Raw genomic sequence first — 27,495 nt, 5'->3', positions numbered from 1 at the left:
AAGGATGCTATTTGCTGAAACACAGAGTGCTGGTTCTTCATAGTGCTGTTTTATCTACTTTAATTTTAGAAATTCAAAATGGTTGTTTATGGCCAAGTTTACCCTAATGATAATACTGAAGTTACAGAGACTGTATGTCCATTTCTTTCCTCACTGACAGGGTTCAGATGGATTTCCTCTCCTCGTTCCAGACTGGATCATTTTTGTCCCAGTATTTGGAATTTTGACTATTAACTAACTTTGGTTCCTACTCTTCATCTGAAGTAAAGCTAGCACCTACTCACTGATTTGTAAGCCGAACAGGTTAGACAAACAAAGGGTCTCCAGTATCCCATCCTCAATACTGACCAAATGCATGTTTTGGAACCTGATAGCTACTCTGGAGTATGTATTGGTTTAGAGAGATGGACAAGAAGTTCAGTCAGCTTTGCTCTGAGTGTTGAGCCTTTGAAATATCATAAATAAACAGCTCCATTTAAAAATAAGACATATGAAAGAAATATGAAAGAGACCTTACCTACTGTGCTATTAACAGGCTTTTAAAACTCTTAAGCAGCTGCACAGTGACCAAGTTCAATAAAGATACAGCAAATAGTAATTGTTTAATAGTGTATCAGATGCCTCCTGCTTAAGAGCACCATGAATCGTTTACAAGAGCACGAACATTTCATAAGGTGAGACATTTGCAGTGGAGTTCCCTTTATTTCAGAACATTAAAGCACACAACCATTAAATACACTTGACACTTCTACTGTGATATCTAAAAAGCTACGCTCGCAGGTACACACTGCACAGACCTGGTGGCATCCACTTCAAACAAGTGGAACATCTAAGTCAAAGCAAAGGCTTCACATAAAAAATAGATCTTACTCTCTGCAACTGTATTCTTAAAAAAAATTATGGGGATGATGTCATTGAATGGAAAGAAAGTGGATTACTGAAGCAACAATCACCTCCAAGATTTAATGCAGGATGTTATTTTCATCAGCCCATCTGCAGATGGCAGAAATGAAAGCTGATTAAGGCAAATGCTTCTTAAGAAAGGCGATTTCTTGTAAACAACACAGAAATTATTTTTTACTTCATTAGAAGCTATTTCAGGAGTGACACTTGCAATGTCCCAGGCCCTGGGAGGACCCCTGCCCCTCTCACTGCTGCTCTCTGTTTCTCAAGGGATTACTTGTTGCTTTGTGGAATGCCAGCTTGCAGCTGGCTGTGGATGGAGCTCAGCAGGAAAACATACCACCGGAAGTCTTTTCCAGTGGCCTGTCTGGCCTTCAGAATGTGCTTGACCTCAGGGCTTTGGTATCTGACTGGCAGTGTATCTGTGGGTTGCCCATATCAAACTATTCACCAGCACAACAATTCAGTAAAAAAAGAGTGAAAGTATAATAGAAAAAAAGTACCTTATTTTAAAGCCATATTAAGAAAAACTAAGCTATGCTTTCATTTTAAGAGCTGCTGTGCACAAATGCTTTGATCCCAAACTAATCAGTGTCTATTAATTAATTGGCACCTAACCAACATAAGTCACTAAGCAGTCAAGATTTTTTAAAGTGAATTTCCTCTTAGCATCTTCTCATGTCCTGACTTGGAATTTTCCTGCTTTTGTAATGTATTTGACACCTTTAAAAGGCTTGTATTTTTCCCCATACATGTCTAGGCGATTCACTTTCAGTCCTGAAAAAAGACAGAGACAAGTACAAAGTTAAAAGCAGGAATCACAGCAGTCTGATTAGAAATCTGGCTATCTTGAAAGCACTTTTAAGATTGGTTAGGAAGCTGTTTTCCTTTCTTTCACAAGTTCATCTGGTTCGGAGTGGCAGGTGAGAACATTGTTGTCACCTAATCTTAGCTGTCTTGGCAGGGCAACACCTTATTTCTCTTCTACTCCGTAAGCCAACATCCTCCTTCCAAGAGATCAACTACAGAGCAACTGAGTCTGTCTTCCACAGCTCCTGTACGCTGCACTCCTTTCTGATCATGGAGATGAAGCAAAGGACAAGTTTTAGAATTCTTTTCACTCCCAGTTGTAATTGCAAGAACCAGCAATCCCTCTGCTATTTCCCAAGGAATGCCAGTAGCTATTAATTACCTACAGCTTCAGGTTGTTCCGTGCTTTCTCACAGCTCCGTTATCTTTGGCGTCCGGCCACTGGACCAGCTCTATCTTGCTAGATTTAAACTAGTTTAGGAGGAAGGTGCAGGACTCTGTTCTTACACAGGAACTGTTATTTACTCCAAATAGTCTAGGGGCCAAAACCACCATAGCCTGGTACCTATCCAGTACCACATGTACTACCACCAACTCTCATCAACTGCCTTCAGTCATCCCCCTCCTCCACCTCTCTGAATGTGAGTTCTTGCATTGTTAGGGCCTTAATCCTGAAAAGCTTACTTGGAGAAGCACTTTACACAGGGACAACTTACATGATTTCAGTGTTTGCAGATTGAGGCTTTGTCTGCTTTATATTTACTTTTGCACTTAGCCTATAGACTTCACTCTGCTTCTATTTGCAGATTGTTTCAAATATGAAAAACTAACGAGCTCCAGAAGGAATGAGTAAGAAGGGCATTCTTCAAAATGAATGCATTTTTATGACCACTAGAAAGAGCTTTAGTGGTACAAGGCTAAAGCATGTCAGGAGCAGCACACTAAATCATCATCCATCAGTCTTCACTAAAAGGATACATTTTTGCATGTTTAATGCACCAGTTAACAAAGAAAAATCCATTCTTCTGTATACTTCTTGCAGTCTTTCATAAGTAAATAATTGGGAATTCACAATTCCTAGCAAAGAAATCTTCAAGCAGGGGTAAGTGTCAGGTTTGGGTAAATCAGACTTTATCATTTTGGACCAAGCTGACTTCAGATCTACACCTCCAAATAAATGATTAACAATTTCCCACTTCATTTCCTACACCAGCTTGTTCTGCCCGCACCAATTTCATGTAATATCCCCCACTCACCTGAAATTGCAAGCTGTTGTATCTTAAACTGGATGTTTAAACTTGGGTTCTCCTCTGGCTTGGGGGCTCCAGACTGCAGGTTCACTATGCCCTTCAGGTTTGGTAGCTTTTGAGGGGTAATTTTGCCCACATCCCATGTTAGCACCTTATCAGGAAGGAGAGAGTAGTAGTATTAGCATTCTAGGAAACAACCTATGAGGTCAAGTTTATGTCCAGCTTCTAGTTTGCAGGCTGGGTACAAACAGTAGCCTCTGACCCCTGAGCATGACCTCACTGGCTGGGAGAGGGCTCCTGCAGGTACAGGTATGGGGTTTTTTTCTCACCCTGTCAGTGTGGGTCTGAGAACATCTTGTTCCCTTTGCTGAGCATAACTGACCCTGATGTCTGTTTGGGTCAGCTGGATCTATGAAGCCAAGACAGAAGCTTAAGAAACTTAGACATAGAAACTTAAACACAAGAATGAGGAGGGCAAGGCACTGGACCGAAGGAGATTGTCCAAACCAGACTAACTTTCTCAAGGCTCACTTGTTTGCCATTGATTTTTACACTCATTGGAGAAATGTGGAACCAAGCAGGCCCTTTACTCACCCACAAGAGGTGGTTTGTTTGTTCTTATCATAAAGTCATAAATGCAGAAAGACCTCAATTCTCTATGCTTTTAATGCAGTTTCAATCCACCTAGTTATCCCAGCTCTTCATAAAAACACAGTAAAATTTATTTCTACAGAGAGAAAAGCACACCTTAAGTTTTTTGTTGGTGCTTTTCTTTTAAAAAGATCAAGGTCTGTTGTTCTTGAAACAAAATGCTACTTGGAGAGCTTTCCCTAACAATTTTAATGAATTGCTGACTGAGATATTCCAAGGGCAGCAGAAAGCTCAGAGCAGGGTATTAGTGCCAGCAGAATGTTTTGGCTCAAACTGCTTTTCAGCAAAATGGCTCCTGGCTACTAAAAGGCTTCAGGAGCTTTATGAAATTTAGGTCTCAAACCCCAACTCAGAGGCAAGGAATCAGGAGCCCAAGACATGATTTTTCAGACATTTCATTTTCCTGTGTGTCTTTAGGAAGGTCTTTTGGAAGACATTTTTTCTCATCTCCTAATCCCAGTTTTTCTGTCTACCCATTTTCAAGGCTAGTGCATTTTCTTCAGAAAAATATGTTGTCATAAATATATGCAAAATATATCATGGCTGAAACTATTGGCAAAATACTGCTGCATACACTAAGGAAAGATATTAGTGGGTGAAAGAGCAGGGTGAAAAGAGAGGGAAGGGAAAGAAAAAGATACTGTTGAAGTCAGAAATCAGAGCTGCTGTGTATTTAAGTTTGAAAAAGCAAATTTTAAAGGTAAATTTTTAATTCATAAACATATGCTGAACAGAGCTCTCTGCCAAGCGTGGAACACTGTTCCAGTGTTCTGCAATATGGGTGATTTCTAGTAATGCCATCTTCAATATTTAAATAAATAAAAGTTCAAGACTTACTTTAGTAACTGGGTCAAATGTATAGCTGCCTTGTGTAGCAGTGAGGTTCATGTTAAGTACAGCCTTTGGCATGTGAACTGTCATGACTACTCCTTCTACTGTTTTCCCCATATTCTGTTTTGGTCCAATGGTAACATCAAATCTTCCCGAAGAAGTATTTTCCTTAAAACTGATCATGTGCTTCACATATACAGGAATTGCCACCAAGCTGAAAAGAGAAGACAGTAGCTGAATGCATCCTGGCTACTTCTCTGCTTGAGAAATTAAAGCACCTTCTTATAAATGGTTCTTGTGTTTCTGGTAGGTGTTCAAGTTAGAACTGGTTGGTTTCAGAAGTGGTAAGGGAAGTGATACTCTGCTCTTCATCATCATTACTGAAATGATTTTATCATCAGAGAATCACAGGAAAAAATACTTTCTTTATTTTCATCCAAATGCCTGGTCTTATTATCTCTTAATCTGTTTTATTTATTTATTTATTTTAAGTAATCTCACTGAGCCAAATCTTAGAAGAGCCACTAGTCAGATCAAGCTTTAGTTTGCAAATTTCTGTAATTTGGACTTTTTTGCTTTACTCTCTTCATGAAACTCAGAGTCCTCCATATACACAGAGACTTACTCATAAAGCATCTAGCACCAACAACACTTACTAGGACTGAGTAGCCCTATATTGCTGTCATGTGTGATTTACTCCACTGAAAAACTATTAATGAGTATCTGCAGGTCACTGAAAGGTTTTCTTCTTTTAGTAGGGACAGAGCAATAGCTGAGACAAAACCTGAGCACACACATTTCACAACAATGCAAACTCCCCCCTGAGCAAGGAGGAATGTGCTGTTAGGTGGAAAGCAGCAGGTGGTGCAGCTGGAGGAGCAGTGTGTCTGAATGCAAACTTACTTCTGGGAGCTGACACGGTAGGAGATGAGTCTGAAATTGCCATCGGGAGGAATAAAGGACAGGACTCGCTCGGACTCCCAGCGCTTGAACCGAATACACGGATGGAAGCTGACGTCATCCAGCAGCCGCGGGTTCTGCAAGGAGTGGCACAATGCTAAGTGAAACCTCATCAAGTACCAGCAGCCTGAGCTAGCTACTGAACTCTGCCCAATTCCTATTTCTTAGACTCTGAGTATCATTATCAGAGACATGTTATGAGCTGGATGAATTTCTGGTACAGCAGCTCCTGTGAGGCTATTTTTATGTACGCACAAAAGCCATTCCAACTACTGAACTATGCAGCTTCTACAATATAATGCAAAATGTGTTACTTTACATATGTGTAACACATGAAATAGTGATAGTGATCTTAAAGTTGTTTAACTCTGATCACTAAGAAAAATAAATCCTGAGCAGCTAAGATTCCCGAATACAGGCTGAATTTACCATGAAAGACAGAGAAAGATCTGGCATTCCTGAGAGCTTAATACACGAATCAATAACACCTTGGATTTCTGCAAAGACAGTGGAACCTGCAGAGAAAAACAAGACACTTGACTTAACATTATTATGAAAGGCCTAACAGATGTGGTGAAGTACAGCCAGAGGACACAGACGACATTTGCACAACACTCAGCAACATGCCAAGCCTAGCTAGGAAAGGTCATTCCAGTTACCTGTGTCCTGGGCAGATTGCTAAAATACATGAGCCAGAGCAAACAGCCTGTCCCAAACTGGTTCATGATACTTGTGCCAGCTGTTACACAGGACTTGTACTCGATGTGATTGAACTGGTTGTCAGCAATAAGCAAATAAGAATTTCATAACACACCAGCTCAGAATCTTTTATTTTATTCCTGTCCCTGGTCTGCAGAAAACTAGCAAGTTGTAGTGGTGCAGGGAATTTGAAGCACATAAAAACAGTCAATGTCAAAATGCAGTAAGTTGGTGCTAACTTTGGCTTTCACAAGTAAGTGTTGTTTAACAACGAAATTAAACGTTCATCTTGATGTTAAATAAATCTATAGCAAAAAAACCCCAAAAAAACCCCAAAACTCCAAAGCAAGAGTTCTAAGCATTTTATCTAGGAAATGCTTATTTCCTGAAATATCTTCCAAGTAAAAAAAGGCATAAGCAGGACCCTGGACTAATTAATTAGCTTCACATGCAAAGGCAATTTTAGAAGATAGGTAGAAACTGACTTATCTAGGCAAGGGAAAAGAGAAATGGTGGCTTTATACTTTGTTTGAAAAGAAGTGATCCTGTTTCAGGTTAAAGCAGTCGACCATATCCCTGTGAAACAAGATAACCTCCCTATTCTAGGGGAGCAACCTTATCTACCTTAGTCTTGGTGAAAGCTATAAAGAGGGGTTCTTGCATTGCTAGTCCCCAGGGGATCAGAGCAGAAAAGTGTAGCTATGACTACTGCAGCACATCCTCAGTAGGAAATTAAACATTCAGTGCACACTGATTTGGCCTGAAATACACGCAGAAATTCACCATGCTCTTGAGTGTACCTTCTCAGACTAAGTAAGCACTCACACTACTCCTGGGAATCCTAAGGAGCTAGGACAGTAACACAGTCATCAGCATGTTCTATAAGGGCTCTATAAGGGTCACATTCTTTCAGCTTCAAGATGGGGAGAGTAAGAGCTGCACAATGGCTATTTATGATTATCTGCTTCAACAATGGCCAAAGCATTTGCTGAAGTGGTGTACAGAATCAACACTGACACTGCTACAACAGCACCACTGAATGAATAATCAGGTTTTCTCCCTGCCCCATACTACCTCAAAAGGGTGTCCTGCAGTCTTCATCCTTGCCAACTGCTGGCCCCAATACTGAACAAAACAGCAGTTCCTGCCCACAGCTTTGCAGTTTTCTTTTTGTGTAATTTTTTTTTCTTGGCATACAAGTTATCAGGTTCCTCCTCAAAGTTAAATATCAGAATAAAGACGTCTGTATTTGAAAATGGTATGTTTCATTCACAGAAAATAAAGGAGTATTATTATGCTTCATAATATCTGGCTCCTTAAATATAAGGAAAACAATACTGTCCAACTATTTTGCACCATGTTTAGCTTGCTATCAGAAGAAAGCTAATGAAAGATTTTGTCTTGCTCACTTGAGGGCCTTCAAGGGCTACGATACATTGTTGGCAGGAACAATGGGAGATAATTTTCTCATCACATTTCAACTACTTTTTTTCCCCCCATTTATATCTGTTAAGAGATAATCAATATACAAACAGAAAACATACTTCTTTTGGATGTTCTCGAAGCAGCCCAGAGCATGTTGCTGTTTTAAGATGAACTGAAGGAATATACTTAAGCTCATAATTTTAAATTGAATATTTCTACCTAAGATATAAATGCACGTATATAAAACATATGTGAAAAATAAGGTTGGACTGTATTCTCTCTAAAACATCATTAGTTACATGTAAACACACTCAAGAAACTAATATTAGTTTGCAAGACATCTTACCTGATTTGTCTATAATTGCATCAATTTCTTCAATGACATCAAAATAGGCTTCGTTGTTCGTGTATTTTACTCCCGCTCTGCGCCAAGGAATGTTGGATAACTGTCCAGTGGGAAGCGTGTCTCCCACATTACTACTGCCTTAAAAATGAAAAGGAACTTAAAATCAGTAATTCATTACAAAAGGAATGTTTCGACCGCCAAAATTAAAAATCAAGGCAAGGCTTGCCCCTGGTACTGTAGGCTAGAGCCTGGATCCCTCATGTTATTTGTGAGGTGACATGAAGGCACTAGAGCCATGTGTCCAGACGTAACAGCTTTCAGACTACATCTTATGCAGCAAAATACAACACTCAGGTCAGCAGCAGGTTTCAGTGGGAGTAGATGTGGGGCTAAATCTTATGGAGGATTTCATCATTAATTCAAGACAAGACAGCTCCCTGTGAGGGCCTTAATCCTGCTTCCCCCTTCTCCTAAGAGTTTTAGCTGGATGACTTCAGGGCTGATTAACAGGTAAGAGTCATTAGCAAGAAAGATGTGTAAGAAGCCTTAGGAAGGGCTCCTACAATCTTTGCTTCGAGCCGGTGTTAGGCTGAGGGTCTCACCCTTGGTACCCATCTGAGCTACCCTGCATCAACATGACAGCCATGTCTATACCGGACCATGTGTCAAATCGATCCAGACCCTGGCCCAGACTGGACTTTCTGGCTTGACCTGTCCCATTCTGGTGGACATTACTGGCAATCACTGAGCTGTAGATGACCTGTTAATCATCTGATCCAGTCAGTCCCTGACCTGTTGCCTCAACTTCTGGGCTCCTGACTGATGATACCACTATCCCTGCTTGCCTTGCTCTCACCCTTGGCTCCTGGTTCTCAGTACCATGAAGCATGAGTAGAAGGCTTCCTGAGCTACTTAGTTATAAATTAAATTGATGATACTTTAAAAAGGGAAAAAAAAATATTACCACTTTTGAGGCTTAGGTGACTGATGCCAGAATCCCAGCACAGTGTAAACAGCTCCCTCAGCTAGAAGTAGGTCTTGGGATAGGGCCACAGTTCATGCTGACTTGTGCCCTTTAGCACAATGAACATGGTAGTGTGTCCTGCCATGTGAAACAGCTTCACTGAGAAGCTGGTGGCCAGCAGGTATCATTTCTACAAAACCTGCTTGGGCAGGCCCTGGTCTGGCAGGCAGAAAACAGAAGTTTTCATTCCTTTGAGCTGGTAGAAGTAGTTACTCAAAAAAAACCCTTCCTAAAGTCCACCCCTGCCTGTATGTGCTGTAACTCAGGGGGGAGGAGTTGCAACCATTTCTTCACTCCCACTGCATCTCTGAAGAGGAGCAGTTGCTGTGTCTGTCCCTCAGCAGCCTTGCAGGGTACAGCAGTACTGCCAGGCCAGGTAGATGGGAGACCTCTCAGGCTGCTGTTTCCCCCTGCTCAGCACTGAGCTGTTGACAGTGACAAGATGCAGGCTGCCTTGGTCAGGCACTTTAGGCTCCTAGTGAATTTTAATAAGGTTTTAGATAAAACACTTATTTTCATAAGTGTAAATACTAGCATTCCAATCCACATGTAAAAAGACTAACTAAGCTCCAAACAACAGAAATTAAAACTGATGAGATTCATACTCTAAGACTAAACCATATCTGCTGCCTGAAAGACCAGCTCCTCTGACTATCATGCGTGTGGCCCTGCAGCCCAACTACTCCCCTTCTCTAACACAATGTACAAGTGACCATCTCACATCTCTGCCCCCACGTGACACTCATGGCTCACCTCCCTTGCACCCGCTTGCCAGACAAGCAGATTCCACCAGCTCAGCTGACAGACATTTGGCTTCATCACTGCAAGACAGACCCATTTACAACAGCCTGAAATCAGTTGCGAAATCAAATCCACATGAATCCATGTGCTGCTCGGTGCTGGGGGCAGGGTGGGAGATGAGGACAGGCTATTTGCTTCCCTTCATGCTATCTGTTCCCACCCGTCAAGGATTTATTAGATATCTATTATACACCTTCCTATATGGATTTCTTACAAAATGCTTAACCTTCTCCAGTGCCCCTCAGTTATTCAAGGCTTGGGGTGAGCTCTGTACCAATCCCAGAGCACCTGTCTCCAGTATGTCCTGACTGTGTTAGGAGCTGCTGTTCCTGAGGGACTTCAGCAGCTGTGGTTGAACCAGGCAGTGCCTCCAAGGACAGCAAAGGGGCCAGGTGTAAACTGCAAATAAGGAGGGACTTGTTTTTATTCAACTCCTATTGATGAGAAGTGGCAGCACACTGCCCTCACCTTACAGATTCACACCAATTTATTATTTTTTATCTACGAGACATGATTTTTTTTTTTAACAGCCATCATTGCTGAAGTTACATATTTTCATACCTGTGATGGAGTTGACAACAGAGCGCAAAATTGTGGGAGGCTTAATCAGCTCCTTCAGTATGTTAGATTCTGTTGCCAGTGGAAAGCCATTGTCTAGCATTTCTTCTAGAAGTTCATACACAATTACTACATTGTCCTTAATTGCCGTCTCAGAACATTCGCCAAAGTAATCCTAAATGAATTCAGAGATTACAAAAGAGAGGATTTTTATTCCTGTTAGAATGCTTTGCAAAAGAAAGTTTGTTTGGTTTTTTCTTACAGAAATCTTCCAATATATGAAGGCATTCTAGTGCCTAAACGACTATTTCTATAGTCTGATGGCATCATATTGTTAATGTTATATTTATCACCTAACTGAAAATAAATACAAGCATGAACAGTGCTACTATTTATGTTACAAAGGTCCTTCTAGTTGTGAACATTAACACATCTTCGAGACTCTTCTAAAATAAAGATACTATCTTTTGGCAATGCTCAATCTTCACAGCATTTCCTTTATATAAAGTGTGAAATTGGTTGAGAAGTGACTTCTTTGCAGCCCTTTCCTCACTACAGAATGCATGCTGCCTGACTACATGCTCCTTCTTCCCATCTACATAACATTAATAGTACAAAAGATTACAGAAACAAACTCAGCATTTACAGAGTCCGATTTGCGATCTGGTGCTTGTGAGTGCACAAAATAAACCTCTTTTTTCCCTTGTACTCTATAAACCTGTGCTTGACTTAAAAATTGCAGACAGAAAAGTCACTAACAGAAGGGTTCATTACCTTGCTCTAAAAGAAGTTTACACAAAAAATCCCTTGAAGTAATTTTAGAATCACAGAATCATGGAATGTTAAGGGGTGGTCCCAACCCCCCTGCCTTGGGCATGGACACCTCCCACTAGATCAGGTTGCCCAAAGTCCCATCTAACCTGGCCCTGACCACTGCCACAGTTGGGACATCCACAATCTCTCTGGGCAACCTGTTCCATTTGCTATTTTACTACTCTCACAGAACAGATTTTTTTCCAAATATCTAGCTTAAATTTCCCCTCTATTCAGTTTGTACTCATTTCTCCTTGTCCTGTCACTCTAGCTCCTGATGAAGAGTCCTTCTTTGGCTTTCCCATAGGCCTCCTTCAGACACTGATTTTAAAAACCATTGAATGGTGACGGACCTGGAAAGTATCTGCTACTCGGTGCAGAAATTCAATTACAAAGAGTGGTGGCACTTCTGTCTGTATGACAGACACAAAGAAGATTTTATCCCGATAGATGCTGATGAGGTAGTGATGTGGAGTTGAGATGACAGGAGGCACATTCTCAACATCAATTGCTTTCTCCTGAGCTTCAAAGAAATAATCGCAGACAGACTGGCTCACAACACTCTTCCAGTGCTTCTCCAAGAAGATATCACCAGAACAGTTTATAAGAAACAGGCTGTGGATCATTTTCTGTTGGAAACACATTAAAAGAAGTTAAAATAAACAAAAGGATATGTGGATTGACATTTCATATCCCAGATTCCCTTTCTTATGATGGTTATTCTTTATTAACATGCACTGTGAATTTAGGAAAAAGTATCTACTGTGTTGCTTTTATTTGCATTCCATTTTCTGTATTTACAAGAACATTTCATCAAAAAATATTTGCCACTGCATTACATTGCTAATGTATATCATAAACATGAAGAAAGCACCCGAGTTTTCCACTTTCATCCCTATCTGGTATTTGCAATTTATTTCTTAAAGAAAAGCTGACTCCCATGAGCTGGCACTCGCTCAAACGTGTTTGCCGACGTGAAAGAGTTAGTTGTACAGAAAGTTTCCTATGGCAGTTGGCCTGGCAGTTGCCCACTTAACTTGGAATTGCTCTGTCTTAAAGATACAGCTCTTTAGCTTGTCAGCTTTCAGCTATTGAACTAGAAAAGTGCTTTTTACTTGCTGGCAGATTTGTCTTATGATCTATTCCAAGCTGCATTTGGGTAAAGGGTTGGAATTCATTAAAAGTACACAAAACTAGCCATTTAAATCTGATTTAATGAATAAAATTGTCTCAAATGTGCTTAGCATGCATGAAATATGTTTATATAAAATGTTTTTCACTTCCAAACTCACTTGTGTAAAAGGGGAGTATGAACTGTAGGTAAGGAATGTAACTTTATTCTTATCTCTTTAAACATTTACAAATAACATGCCTCAGCCACTGATCCTTCATTTTATTCATGGGGCAAGTAGCTTATGTGCCTGTTAGAAAAATAATTCCAAGTCTATTTCTCAACTTTCAATGTGATAGTAAGTGAACTAAGTAGTTGACAAAATGAATAGACTATTATCTCTGCATCTACAGAGGAGACAAATGCTAGCAAGCTCGTTTATCTCTTCAGCCTTTACGTGAGACAGATACAACTTTGGCTGACCTGCAGCATAATGATCGTCCTAAAAAATAAGTTAGAACTTGGGCCTAGAAAACAAACACAACTGTAACCCCAACAGCAGCTTCTGAAGGTGAAGTTAGCTTGGTACTAATGTTAAGCATAAATTAATCTGTAGTTGAAGAAGCTGTCCCTGGCACTGGCTGTTCTTCCCTTTTGCCTCTCAGGTATTGATTTGAATAGGTCTGTGGCTCTGCGATTATCTACATTAGGAAAATAGTCCAGCCAGAAATTGACACAGCAAAAGGAGCTGCTGGTTAGACCAGCTTCCTAATGCAAGTTATTTCACTGCCAGAGAGTGCTAGAGCTGGCACAGGGCATATGGTGGAAATGGGAAGACGATAGCAATGGAGAGCCAAAATTGAAAGTTAGCCTTTGGAGGAATTCAAACATGACTGGAAATAGATCAGACAATTACTGGGTGTCCATATCTTGAAACAGGAAGATCACCATGAACTCTGCATGTCCAAGAGAAGCCAAACACACCTACCAAAAACCCATTATAGTTTTCATTAATTTTTACCATGTTTGCCCAGGATACTGTCCTAAAACGCAGATAAAATTTGCTTCTTCTCTGTTAACTCTAACATAAAAATAGCATGGAAGCATCTAGATGCACATGGCCCAGTCCCACCGAGATTTTAAGAGTATAAACACTGTATGACTAAATCGTGTTCCAAAATACTGGAATAAGCAGCTACATCCACCCAGAGTGAACTTGTGTTGCTGTGTCTGAATCTGAACTACTCAGAGCACTAACTCATCTACCAATGCAAGTCTTGTACCAAGACTTGTAACAATGAAAAATGGTCTGGCCCTTCAGATTTTCACAACACAAAAGTATGTTTTCCAAAGCTCACCAACTACAGTGAAAAAGGATAGCTCAAGAAGGTTGTCAGCATGATATTTCCCTCCACCTAAGTCAGCAGATGTGGGAAGAGAGCCAAGATCCAACTTTTCAAATTCTAAACTCCAGCTGCTCCTTCCCAAGCATGACAGCAACGTGCTCATCTTCACTGGGGCCATGCCAGGTCTGAGAGATCTCCTGCCAAGAGCATGCAGTCTTTGGTAGCTGACAAAAAAAGACCAATAGTCAAAAAGGGGACAAAAATATTCTTCTAAGCCAATAGGGAATGTAAAGGGAAGTTCTTTTAGAAACTGTGATTGCAAATTTGCTTAAAAGGGGGAAAGGAAACAAAGCTAAAAAGTGTTATTGCATGTTTCTACTATCTCTCTCCTGGATCAAATGAATCTCTGATTTAGTTTGTTAAAAAAAAAACAGAAAATTTTAATACTGTGAGCACAGCATTTTTATAAATGAGCACAATTGCTTTAATCCAGTTCCAGTAAACATGTTGTGAATTTAGCCAGCACTGAACATTAAAGCCTTCCAAAAATCTCCTGGATAGTCACACAAGGGTGGCAAGTATAATCAACCACTGAATGTCAGTATTGTTCGACACCACGGCTGCCCACACATACAGAGGTGCTCAGCTGTAAAGCTTAGAATAGATCTCTGTACATTTTAAAATGGATACAATAGCATATCTGTTAACAAATATCAGACCCATTTCCTATTAAATGCACACAAAGCTGCATCTGAGAGTCCAGGACAAGCAGCACTGGTAGGACTCCACTTCCAGAGGAGCTGATCCACAGTCTGCTCTGGAGGAGCTATGTTGGACAGCAGGCAGCTTCTAACGATACACTAACAAAGAGTATCAGACACGTGTGACAGTGTTTGTAGTGCTTCTGTTAATATTCATCCAGATTCTATTCATCTACACATCAGAAATTGTCTGCATTTGTCACAATATAGTTTTAGCAAGTGCAGCTGTGCAGCAGAGACCACATAATCACAGCAAGCTCCTGGTGCACCAAATGACTGTAATAGCAGGGCCCCTTCTTTTGCCCTAAGTTCCACTGAGGATATTAGACCATGACTTGATAGGCAATCAAGGGAGCGCGTGGGCAGCCAGTAGTGGGGAGCACTTGGCCACTGCCGTTCTTTACTCATCTGCCCCAAGCTGCCTAGGTACCAGCTGGGCTCACAGGAGTGTTTGTGTGGCCTCGTGGTGAACCAGCGTAGCAAACTGATCCAGGGGACCATGCTTGGCAGATGACAGCTTTGTAGTACCTATGGAATATGAGCAGTAAAATGCCACCTGGCTGCCTACCCTATCTTCTAAGTAGGAAGATAGGAATTACAGAACGTCCCACTACATATATTCTGCTTCTAGCATAAGACTTCCCTTCAAATCCTCTCACATACTCCTCTCTTCCTTCACAAGTTTTAGCAGTATGCTAATTTGCGGCTCATACGAGGTGCTGTGGAAAACTGAAGCTCTTTCATTGAAGCCTAAGTGCAGAGCTGGCAGCCCCAGAGGTACAAGGCCTGCCCTGTCAGTCAAGGGGCAGCTCAGTCGGTTCACTTCCCAGTGCTGACTAGAATACAGGCGCTCCGACAGCAGTGGAGACATCTGTCTATTATACACAAGACTAAGTAATTTGATTTATCCCATACACTGTCAAGCAATTGGCACCAGCTGATTAAAGATAGATTTCATGTTGAATATCTTAGAACAGGTAACACTACAAAAATATCAATACAAGATATATAAACTATCATTTTACAAAAATTACTTACATTACTCCAAATACTGAAGATTTCCCTGTTACTCTATTTTTGAGTGCCAGATTTCATTTTAGACATGTAGAGATCCCTGAACTAATTTCTCAGTAACTGAATTTTTTGTCTCATCAGAACATGACTTGAAAAGCAAAAAAGATTGACAAATGCTGAACATAGTCCAGTAACATTAAAATTTGTCACACCAGTAGGTCAACAGCAAAGAATGTTAGGAGTTGCAGCAATTTGAGGGCAAAGGTCTTGAAACAAAGTTCCTAAGTTTTAAAAAAAACAGTAGCAAAAGTACATTACTAGAATTCAGGAATCATGAGATTCTTCTCCATGTAGTAGTGTACAAAGACACCACTTTGAGATGTCAGCATAAAACCACTCTGTGTAAGGTACTGAAGATGTTTCTAGGACAGTTCTATAGGACATGCCTTCCACCTCTCTGCTTTTAGGCCTAAGAGCAGACTGAAGGTGTACATGGATCATTATTTGCATCTAGGCCAAAGCAAACTGTTCAAGCCCATTTTCAGTAGACTGACAGACTTTCATGTTACTGCCTGACTGCAAGGCACCTTACAGGTGCTGCACCAACAAGCAGCCCTGCAGTTTTGCAGCTTCTTCTCACAAACTTCCCATCCTTCGTCTGATGTGCAAAACTCCACATGATTCATCTTGGTCATTTCCATCCTACCAGAATCTGAAGTCCACATAGAAGTAAAACATATTTTAACTAAGATGTCTCCAGTGAGCTATTTCCACATCTCTAACTTTTCCTTTGACTAAATCTGGATTTGCAATGTTACTGATTTTCAAATTCTTGGCACGGAAACATCTGGACTATAGCACAACAGGCTCACAAGACAAAAGCGGATATCACTGGCAAGAGAGAGAAGCTGTGAGCATGGGAAAAAAGACTGATTGCACTTGCTTGTCCTTAGCTACAATTAAGTACTCTAAAGTGTAATTAATGCAGAAATACTGTCAACAGCTGCTTTTTCATAACACTGAGCTGAGTTACATACAAAGCTCTGAAGCCACAAAGTGAGGAATTTATCACTGACCTCTGCAATGCCCTTTAGAGCTAGTACTAATTACTGAAAACAGCTCCAAATAGGACCATCACTAGGAAAGTATTCCACAGCTTCAATGTTCCCTGAACTTGGCATAGCTGCTCTGAAGGGTGGAAGAATTAGTGGGGGTAGACTGTCTGAGTCTCTGTTATGTATTTGTGGAAATGAACTTCTAGTGACAAGTGAATGGAAAGTAATCAAATGCTTAAAGTAATCTGGAGAAACAAGCTAAAATACGCAGCTCTATTTCTATTGAAGCTAGTACTTTTGTCACGATCAGCTAGTCAGCACTTTAGCTTTTTCCTACAAATTCAATGTGCCACAAATGTGTTCCTGACCTCCCCAACCCTATTCACTGGCTTTCAACCCAGCAAACCTAATAAAGAGAAGTCCCATTAAGCACCTGAACAACACTTTCAAGACAGCCAACATGGCAGCTCTGAAATATTGTATAATTGGCAGGACCAATCTGACACATTCATTAGTAGCTGTGATTTAAGATGATAAATCTGGAAGTCTCAGGTTTACTAAAACATGAATGTTTTGTAATTTCACAAGGGCTTTTATGCTCCTATTACTGTTTGTGTGTCCTAAATCATGCTGCTCAAGTGTAATGAATCTTTTTACATAGAAGATGCTCACAGCTTAGGTATCTACACATCAAAGTAAAAACATTTTTGCAATCTTTTTTAAGAACTGCTTGTTGTCCTCCTTCGTTAGTTAAACAAAATTTCATATCTACTCAGCACCATGAAGTGCTTGTGTCTGTACAACTACTCAGACATATTTTATCAGCAAGATCATCCCTATTAAAAACTAAATGCTTTGCTTCCCAGATGTTCAGCATATATTTATTTATTTTTGCTATGACTTAAAACACTGTTAGTAACTTTCCGAAATTGTTTTTAAAAGGAAGTAGTCCTTTGAGAATAGTCTAAAGTTGACTTAAATAAGTGTTTGGTATCCATAACAAAATTTGCAGCTTCCTCTGTGCTTTCACCAGCAGCAATTACAGCCTGCATGAGAATTTGTGCAGCATTTAATCTAATGTCTGATGAGCTTTCCAATAATACACTTGCATGGTGCCTCTGTTCAATTTAGTTCCAGTATAAATCTTCTAACTGCTGGCAAGAGAGTTCCATCTCTTGTCAACAGAACAATATTAGATTCTGAATAATCGAACAATATTAGATCCTGAATAATCAAACAATATTAGATCCTGAATAACTGCAGCTCCCTTTGGGACCTGTAAGAATAGAAAGCTTTGCTGGAAAAGCTAGAGTTTCTTAGAAAAAAACCCACACCAAAACAATTAAAAATTCCTTGCTAAAACTGCATTTTTACATGGAAATGGAACATTTTGAACACTACTTAGATCTGAATCAGTAGGTTTAGGACTACTAACGGAAGACTTAAGAAATTCACTCTCTGAAAGCAGTACTGAATAGACAGATAGGGACAAATGAACAGAGATAAAGTGAGTCTCATGTCACATATTTACTGTCCATAATATTTTCAGGGATATAATTAGGCTCATATTCCAGCCTAACCATTAAGAACTCTGAATGGACAAGGCAGAAGGATTCAGTCATAGGATATCAAAGCCCCAACTCAGTAGCTCTTTGTGAAGATGTTTTCCACCATGCTCACCCAGTTCACCCCTCCAGTAAGTCTGACAGGCCAGAACAACAGTGCTCCTAGCTTTATACTACTCTGTTTCACAGGCTCTCTTTCAAGACGCACTCAAGGTACCAGAAAGGACAAGCACAGTGCCAGAGAGCCACGCACTACTGGAACACTCCATCAGAGCCAGCAAGCACCACTGGAACTCTGCTGTGCACGACAGCCCTTCCCAATGTGTGTGCACTCTGCCCCAGCCAGTCCAAACACAGAGGGCAGAAAGAGGGCACATAACCACTTGTACCTTCCTTCTCCACCAAGAGGACAGAGCAAAGCAGCCCCCCTAATTCTTTTATCCTGTATGAATGAGTCTCATGAATACTCTTATTCTAAGAAGTTCCTGTTAAAAGGCTGCCTTTCATACATTATGTTAAATAAGCATAAAAAATATTTAACTTATCTTCGTTGTATTAATTTTTTTGAAGTTATATGTGAAGCTGTAAGTTGGGGATAAAATAAAGGGATATAAGAGGAAGGAACTTAACATTAAAAAAATTAATTTGTTTAATTTATTGCCATTATAACAGCCATAAAATACAGCCACCACTCATCTCCTACTGTTCAGACTTCTCTACCTCCAGGACTTCAATTTCTCTTTTCTGAATCCTTATGACAAGGTTTTTAATAAAGATTCCTCATGTAAGGAGATCTTTATATGAGAGAATAAATGGGATTTAGCTGATCTTGCACAACAGAAGATTTAATTTCTGAATAAAACCAGCAAAATCAAACATGAGAAGGCATGGGCTATTCATCAAGTTTGATTTGCCATTTGCAAGGAATTTTCAGATATGTGCATACAGGCAGTAAGGAATCTGTTTGTCCTTTTTACCCCCAAAAAACCCCAAGTTTGCTTGTGTTTTGAGTTAGCATGCAATATGATAGATTTTTTTACAGAGAAATATCATTCAGATATTTCATCTTCTCTTTTTTTTTTTCTCTTCAATAAATAAATGAGAAGCTATGTATGATTCAAACCCGCCGGGAACTGCCACAGCAAAATCATTCTCATGGTTGTCACAGTCAGTTCTTTTGTAAAACATTGTTTCCATCATTTTACCCCATGTATGAGTAACTGAAGTTGGTTTTGCTTTTCTTGTAAAGTACCTTTTCCTCTCCCATACTGCAGTCTGCCTGCTATGAACAAAAATTTTCATCATTCAAGTATGATTTTTTGCCTGGTTGGTTATAGAAAAGCTCCATTGAATAGTGATGCTATTCCTCCAGTTTGATTAACACTTAATGGGTACGAACGATCCATCATACTGAAAAGACGGTAAGTACATTAGTAATTCACAGCAGATTTGAACTGAAACAAAAGACAAGAAGCGACAACCTCTACTCAGTTACCGCTGGGTACTGAACAGGGCAGGAGCGATGTGCAGTGCATAGTGATGGATGATAATGCGTTTATTCCCAGCGCATATTAGGCAGATCCGCACTCACAGGGCCCCTCGCTAATTAAGCAGTTACAGCTGGAGCAGAAACACCACGGCTGCAGCAGGGCTGCTGAAGATCGACCCAGGTGAGCCGGCGCCGCTCCCCGACCCGCCCTGCCCCTCCCGGCCCGGCGCGGCCGCGGGCTGTGCCGCGAGCGGCGGCTCCCGCACCGCCCCGCTGCAGGCCCCGCACCGGCCCCGCTGCAGGCCCCGCGCTGCCCAGTCCCCTCATGGCCCTGCGCCTCATGGCGGAGCGGGAGCGCTGCAGCTCCGCCGCTATCGGCTCTGCCCGACCCTGCACTCTCCGCCGGGCGGTTCCGCACCTCCGCCAGAGCCCAGAACAACGGCGTGGGGGATGGTACTCAAACACGGCAACGATTTTGTATTTGAACAGGCACCGAACAACGGAAACAGAGGCGAATAAAACGGGAAGTCTCGGATTTGCAGGGCAGCCTCCCGGTACCGCCGCTGGCGGGGATGTCGCCCCTGCCCGACGCCGGCCAACCAGCGCGACCGGGACCGGGCACGGGCGGCTCCGGCCCGGCAGGGATCCCGTCCCCCTGGGCAAGGACAAAACCGCCCCACTCCCTCACGGCCCCAGTCCCCCGCGCCCCACGTACCTCCCCCGGCCCGGCACGGCCCGTCCCGCTCCCGGGACAGCGGCCAAGATGGCGGCGAGGCCCGGCGGCGGCGCGGGGCCGCCCCCCGGCGGAGGCGCGGGCGGCCGGGGCGCTGCCTGCGCCGAGCGCCCGAGCACGGCCCCCTCGCTCCCCGGGCCCGCCGGCCCCGCTGCCACGGCCGCCCCTCACCGCCGGTCAGCACCGCTCGGCCCCGTCGGCCGGCAGGAGACGGGAGCGGCCCCCGGGCGCTAAACCCACCCGGGCCGGCGCCGCGGCAGCGCGCGGCTGGGCAGGGACGGCGGGCGGCGCGGGCTCCGCTCCCCGCCCCGTCAGGCGCCCGGCGCGGCCGTACGTTCGTCCCGGCGCCCCCGCCCCCCGGTGGCGGTGCCGGCGCGGCCGGCGGGGCGGGCCGGGGCCGGCGGGCGGGCCGAGGGGAGCGGAGCGCGCCGCACGCCGCCCAGCGCGAAGATGGCAGCGGGGGAACCGCAAGCCAAGAAGCTGAAGCTGGAGCAGAAGCAGCTGAGGTAACGGGCGCCGGGACGGGCTCTGCTTCGCGAGCAATCCCTGCGGGTGCCGGAGGTCGCTTGTGCTGCCCCCGGCGGAGGGCGAGACACGTGCCGCCGCCGCGGAGCGGTCGGACTCCGCGGCAGGGTCCCGCCGCGCCGGGCTGTGCTTGGCCGGGCTGCGCACGGGGGGCGCGGGCGGCCCCTCCGCGGCAGCGGGCGCACGTGGAGACGGCGGCGGGGCCGTCCCGCCGCGCTGCCCCGGCTGCTGCTGCTGCGGTACCGCTGCCCGGGCCCGGCGGGTGCCCGGGAGCGCCGCCGCACTGGGCTCCCCGCAGCCGAGGCAGAGGCGGGTGGGCGGCGCGGGGGTCGCGCTGTGCCCTGGGGTCGGGTCGGTCGGTGCGAATGGGCTGCTGAGCGTCTGGATGGGGTGCGGTAAAACGGAACGCTGTCCGCAACGATGGCCCCGTACTAGAGCACAGCTGGGGTTGTCATTGCGTCTGCCTCCCCTTTGAAAATAGCCTCTGAAAAATACCCCGATTAATACTCACGCGAGGGTGTCTCTGTCCCTGTTAGACAAGAAACTGAAAATCAGCGTTAACAGTTACGTTTTCTTTAAGACATACCGTATAATTTAAAATATTTTCATATTGAAATAATCTGTGCGATTTGCTATACTTCCTCATTTCTGTGATCACAGTACAATAGCACTGACTGAATCCCATCTGAATGATGGCCTGCACAGACATAAGTAATTTATTTTTAAATGTCATAGCAGAAAAATGTAAGGTTTCTCAATGGAGGATGCACAGACAAAATGAGAACTTTGAGTACTGAGAGCTGTAGAGCAGTTTTTGGTTTTTTTTGGTTTTTTTTTTTTTTTTGGTACAGTTCCAAGTTTGTTTTCTCAGGATTATTCAGATATGAATATAATTGTAAGATAGCTGACTTCCAAGTATTCAGTGTATGAAGAGAATTAATGACATAAGCCTTGAAAGGTCCAAAATTATCTTGGCGATAACTGATAACTAATAACTCACTCAAATATAGTATAAAGGGAATGTACTTTAGTACTGAGATGAGAACAGTCTTTTTTGGTACTAATGTCCTTATTGAAAGAGCTAATCCTATTAAATTTGTCAAAGTCAAGGTACTTGCTTCTTTGGCAGCTAAGTGACTTTTCAAGTTTAGTAATGGTTGACAAGCTCAGTTGCAGATAGTAGAAGAGGAAAGATGTAACTAAGCTCTGAAAGCAAATAAATGGCAGGCAGCAAGGTAAGGTTATAGTAAAAAAGCAACAGTTATCTCCATGTCTCCTTAAAGTAAGATGAGGGAAGAAACTGGCAGCTGCAATGTTTGTTCATAAAGTTTATTAGAGGAAACAGCATTTTAAGATGAAACATGAGAAAAATTTAAAATTTGAGAATATTATTGGTGTACTGAGTTAAAAACTTAAAGGTTGTTTGCAGTGGAATGAAAGGCAATGGTGACATACCATGTCTGGTAATGACTGACTAAACTGCAAATACTACTTCTGTAAGGTATGATAGATAAAACATGAGGAATGTTGTTAGAACTTGCATATGTTAATTCTGTTGCAAGTTATTTCAAGCCAAAGTATAAATAGGCTCCAGCTCTGTTTCATAAGAGGAGAAATGCCGTAATTAACTGGTGATCACATAAAGCTAATGTGTGCTGTTTGCCACAGGTTGAACTCATGAAGCAGTTGGTGTTTGGACTAGATTTAGCAGACTTCAGCACTCATATGAATGTAGTGGCAATAACATGTTTGGCTGAGTGCTGTTGTGGGACTTAAAAGCAACTAGAGAAGGTACCAGACTGGTCGAGGTTCCATGACTTGGCTGTATTTGTAATGAGATTCAGTTGTAATGCAAAGCACTGCTAGATATGCTTGGAAACAGTTCCTGTATAGATTAGAAAAGAAGTGAAAAATTTTGGGGCTCAATAGCATCGTACTTGTTATACCAAGAATTTGAGGAGATTATAGAGAGCGATTGCTTGTTCTCAATATCTGGGGCTCTCCAGTCTCTTCAGAAGACCATGTCTAATGGATTCAACAAGGATGGTTGTACCATATTTATCCTCCCATATGATATCAACCTCAACCTTTCCTGTGATTACCATGAAAACTATTTTAGTATAAAAAATTAATTCTGCAATGCAATACAAGCCATACCTCATCAACAAAGCAAATGTTTCCTTTCCCTGTTTTATCTCTTTTTTTTTTTTTGTCATCATTTTTTCTCTCAAAGTGGCTTCATAGAGGTTTCATGATTACATTTTTAGACCCTTTTGATCTTTTCAGACAAAGGAAAGCAAATATCGCTCCCTCATGAGGTAGGCAAAGCTGACTGGGTTCAGGAAGCTACACTTGTTTGAAAGCAGTATAGGATGGCTGGCTTTTGCCACCCAGTGAGCACACAAAGCCCGAGACCCAAACTGGCATTCCCAGCTCAACAATGTGTTGTGCTGACATTCATCTGCTGGGAGGCAGGTTTTGCATTGTCTTTATTGACGCTGCAAATCCCCACTACAAACCAATGGGCTTTAGGCAAGGCCATTAATGTGTGCTGCCTTGTTTCGGGCTTCTGACTGCATCTCTGCTCTGTGAACTGCACTGTTTGAACAGAAAATGGGCTTGCAAAACTGCAAATGGCTTGTCATGGAGTGGTAGCATCAACTTACTAGAAACATCATGAGGTGTTACCTTAGAGGAGAATTACTAAGGATTTGTGTTCTTTTGTATGTGGTTTTGTTAGGGAAGTCTGTGAAAACCACGGGCAGATTCTCTTAACAGCCTGGTACAGATATGAAAGAATTTGGACGTTTTCTGTAGAAATGTTTGAGCTTAAATGTACGTGTCTGTATAGCAATATGCATGTTCATTTTTTCCTTCTGCACACAAACTTGTCAAGTCCCCTGTGCTGCATTATGACCTTCTGGCTGTTCTGTAGCTGCTGTATTGATTGAATAGTTATGACGTGGCTAGTTGTTTGAACAAATCAGTTTATCTAGAAGACAGTGTAAGCATTGAGTTTGGCAAATAGTTCATGCTAAAAGTAAAAAGTACAGTATTCCTCCTCTTCTGCTACTATCTCTTCATTTTAAGAATAAATTGTCAGCTACTCTGTGCGTAATTGTTATCAAAAGCAGTCTTTTGTCATTACTGTTCCACTAGATTTTAGAAAGCTTGATACTAGTGGCTGTAAAAAATATTGATAATTTCACGCATTTTAAATTTTCTTAATAAGCTAGCTTTTAATTTAGCTTATTCCTTCATCAGCTCCTTATAAATGAAAGAAGATTCTGAATATTTTAAGTTAGCTGTGACTAAGCTTTCAGTTAGGATTCAGTAAATAATTTTTTTCTCTCTTTTATCTCTTGGTTTGGGTTTGTATTTTTGTTTTTTGTTTTCTTGGGGGGTTTTTATATATATTTTTTTTTAATTTCACCTTTCTCCCCATCTGTATACATTTCAGTTTTTGTCTTCATGTCTTATAGTTTTCTTACTTTTCTATTTCTTATATCTGCAAAAACAGGTAGCGTTTTCCATGTTGGTATTCATAATGTTCTCAGGTCAAAGAAGGAGTTGAAACTCAAGCACTTTTCCATGTTTGTTCCCAGAATTAAAGCAATAGACTTTTTCTTCAGATGAATATTTAGTCCTCTTTAGAAATCAGACAAATACTCTTGAGGACATTAGCAACAGACGTTGCTAATTTTGTTTTATTTAGGATGTAACAGCAGTTACCTTCCGTTCCAAGCTGTGTTGACAGAAATACATCCAAAACCGTAATGACTTGCAGCATGGAAACTCCTGTGCTGTTACAATGCAGGCGCTGATTTCCATTGTTCAGATATGTAACTCTCAAATTACCCTTGACAAGTGTCTTCACCTGGCCTTTGATGTAATCCTCTGGGATTTTGCACAGCACATGTCATGTTTCCACATGACAGCATGTTTTGGAGAAAGATTGCTGTGGTGTTTCATCCTTTTAATTGAAGTAATTCCTTGCTTTATTGTAGGGAGTGTGTAAGCTGAGGAAACAGGAGGTTGTGGGGAAGGCTTTTTGTTCTCTGGACCACAGGCTCTCTTTCCTTACTGATGTCACCTGCAGCCCACCTGGCCAGCAGAGCCACACCCACAGCAGTAGTTGAGACTAACAGCCTTGGCCAATAACCCTGCAGAGAGATGCAGCTCTGCCTTGCGGCTGCTTGAAGCTGGATTATGTGGGAGAGAAGAGCCACTGTAAACAGGCCTCTTTCATCTTGAGTCTTGAAATTGTGTTTTCCTGAGATTTGAGTTCCTTCTTTTTTAACTAAAGGATCAGTCTGTGTAGGATTACTACTCACCTCATTGGATCTACTAATATTGCTTATGAACAGACAAGGAAGATGCCCAAGAAAGAGACTTGAATGAATGCAGAATTAGCTGCCGATGGTGTTAGTGTAGCAATGTGAAATTCTGTAGCACAAGACCTTGGCTTACTCTGCTGTTGCTAAGGTATATTTCATGTGGAAATCTTGGAAGCAAAATTCTGGCTTGTGATACAAGGTTGTGATATTGAATTTTGATAGTTACTTACACAGGCATGGTACACAAATATTTCACAAAACCAGTTTCAGAAGCAGGGAATAGGCTGCTATCTAAAGGTCATTAATTACTATTTGCTGGCAGTGTATTGGAAAACCTTATCTTCTTAAAAAAGTAAATTGAAATTGCAGATAAAATGTGAACGCAATGTTTTTTTCAAGGTTGTTCATTTTTTATTTACATAAATTGATTCTTAAAATGTATTATTCATATAATGTATAATAGTAGTACAAAATATTATTATTTATACAATATCAATGCATTTTGTGTGAAGGAGAGAAGTCTTTGGGTATTACTCAGACTTCAGGGAAGGGAAGGGGATTTTTTCCATTTTGAACTGTAATAATTTCCATAATGATTATTTGACCGCAGTCAAAGCTGTTCTGAACTTGAAGGATATGGTAAGATAAAGCTACTTGCTGCCTTTATGGTACCTTGGGATTTCATTTACGGTGAGAGATTGTTGTGGGGTTTTCTTCCTTGTACATTCAGTGGTACAAAGCAGTTGTAACTGTTTCAAGGGCTGTGCTGTTTGATTAGAATAAAATAGAAGAAAATATGGATGTCTGCAATATGCTGAAGAGTTAGCAGATTTATAGACTTTGCTTTTACAGCTGAACACTCTGTGAAGCTACATAAAAAGAAATGGGATGATTTTACAGAATTATCACATAATAAAAGATTTTTAATACTTTGCAAGCAGATCCTATACAAACTAAAAATGTATCTTATTTTATGTTGCAAGATATTAAATTCTCTCTGTAGAAAAGTTTCCAAAACAACTGTTACAATAGAAGATATCTGCAAGCTCTGCAAAATGCTGTTGCTGAAAGAGAATTTGTGGACTTGCTGCTCACTAGTCCCATTTTATAATGTCTACTGGGCCTATTACATAAAAGATCCTCCTTCTGTCTTGCAAACAAGATAGGCAGCTTATCTAAGATCAACCTTTTGTACTTTGAAGAAATTGAGTGAAAATATGGGAGTTAATAGAGAACTTTTTGTTTCTATGTTGGAAATGGTAAGATTTATACCAAATGTTTGTGGTGTAAAACATAATGCATTAGTCCAAAGCTAAGGCGTAGATTGCCTATCTCTTGGATACACAAGTTACAAATATATAGTGTGTAGAGTTTCATGGATTACTTCAATAAAGTACAATTTTAATTGTTCTCATATACCTGCCTGTTATTTTATCAGGTAGGGTTGGAGTTAATTTTGAATTCATAGTATGCTTGAAAGGAAACATTTTAGTGAAACTACCCAAGGAAGTTGTTTATTATATGTAGAGAAACTTATGTGGTCATGAAGCTTTCTCTCTTGTATAGTAAAAACAGCAGTCAAGAAATTGTGCTAGACTGCATCAGACATTATATATTTTTGGATACAAAAGCTGCATGTTTCTCTCAGGGATTTCTGAGGCCAAATCACCTGTGAAGGCAAGGTCAGCTGCCCCATGCAAGCAGAAGGAGTTTGGAGGTTCAAGAAGGCTGAACAAACTCAGACTGGCTGCCCAGCACATTACATGGTGGGACTGCAATTTGAAATTGGGGCCCAAGCATTAAGTTAATCTCTGAATGACCATAAGTCATAACTGACCATTTTGCCATGGATACTCTGGTTGCTTTTTCTCCACTTAGGCTAGGGTTAGGTCTGGATGTCTAGCAGTTCCATGGCAAATGACTAAAAGCCCAGTGATAAGTAGGAGTAGGTGGTGTCTGAAGACGTCAGTAGCAGTAGAACCTGTGACTATGTGATAGCACAGGCAGGATGATTGGACATGGGGAATAGCTGGAGGCTTATAAAGTGCTATTGGCTGCTGTTGAGGTGTTATACGTGCTATTCCACTAAAAGATGTTAATATTTTTTAGAGAATATATGCTCAAGTGGTAAAATTTAGAAACATTTGATGGTGTACGTCATTTGGCCTCTTAGTCTATAGCTTACTATTTGTAATATGGAGCTGTATGTTGCAAATTACTGTAAATATAGTTCATGTTCAAGTATTATATGTATTTTTCTTTACATATCTTTATGTGCTTGTTAAAATCAGGAAATTATTTATGAGGGAATCTACAAGTGGGTTTAAAAAATGTTTTTAATATTTTGAATACAGTGATAGAACCAAGAAGACAGCTGTATTCTTTAGTTATATACAATAACAAGTTATGTAGCTATTACTATATTTGCTGGTGATGGGATCTTGCTCCCCCACCTTCTAGGTTATAAAACAGAAGTTTGGCTATTAAG

At 41.5% G+C, this 27,495-nt stretch overlaps 2 protein-coding genes across 3 annotated transcripts in view; one reads left to right on the top strand and one right to left on the bottom strand.

Moving 5' to 3' along the window:
• Window positions 1–682: 682 nt before the first annotated feature.
• AP3M1 (adaptor related protein complex 3 subunit mu 1) lies at window positions 683–20,504 on the bottom strand. 2 transcript variants are annotated; one of them, XM_072931559.1, is made up of 9 exons: window positions 20,386–20,504; window positions 11,425–11,700; window positions 10,262–10,433; window positions 7,876–8,013; window positions 5,835–5,920; window positions 5,349–5,482; window positions 4,452–4,659; window positions 2,970–3,114; window positions 683–1,680 (listed from the first exon to the last, which is right to left on the bottom strand). In XM_072931559.1, the coding sequence occupies exons 2-9, from the start codon at window positions 11,695–11,697 to the stop codon at window positions 1,580–1,582; spliced, it is 1,257 nt and encodes a 418-aa protein (XP_072787660.1). In that variant the 5' UTR covers window positions 11,698–11,700; window positions 20,386–20,504; the 3' UTR covers window positions 683–1,579. The 2 variants fall into 2 exon arrangements, with proteins under 2 accessions (XP_072787660.1, XP_030132661.1); XM_030276801.4 differs by lacking the exon at window positions 20,386–20,504 and adding an exon at window positions 20,128–20,285.
• An 11-nt stretch (window positions 20,505–20,515) lies between these two features.
• Window positions 20,516–27,495, top strand: part of ADK (adenosine kinase) — a 267,429-nt gene continuing 260,449 nt past the window's right edge. The window contains exon 1 of the mRNA XM_030276802.4: window positions 20,516–20,651. Coding sequence (XP_030132662.1) covers window positions 20,596–20,651 — 56 coding nt within the window. The 5' untranslated portion in view covers window positions 20,516–20,595. The remainder of the gene's footprint in view (window positions 20,652–27,495) is intronic.

This window comes from Taeniopygia guttata, chromosome 6 (genome assembly GCF_048771995.1).
Source record: "Taeniopygia guttata chromosome 6, bTaeGut7.mat, whole genome shotgun sequence".
Classification (NCBI taxonomy): Eukaryota; Metazoa; Chordata; class Aves; order Passeriformes; family Estrildidae; genus Taeniopygia; species Taeniopygia guttata.
Note: the sequence above shows the minus strand (reverse complement) of the source record. Positions and strands in the feature narration are given on the sequence as shown.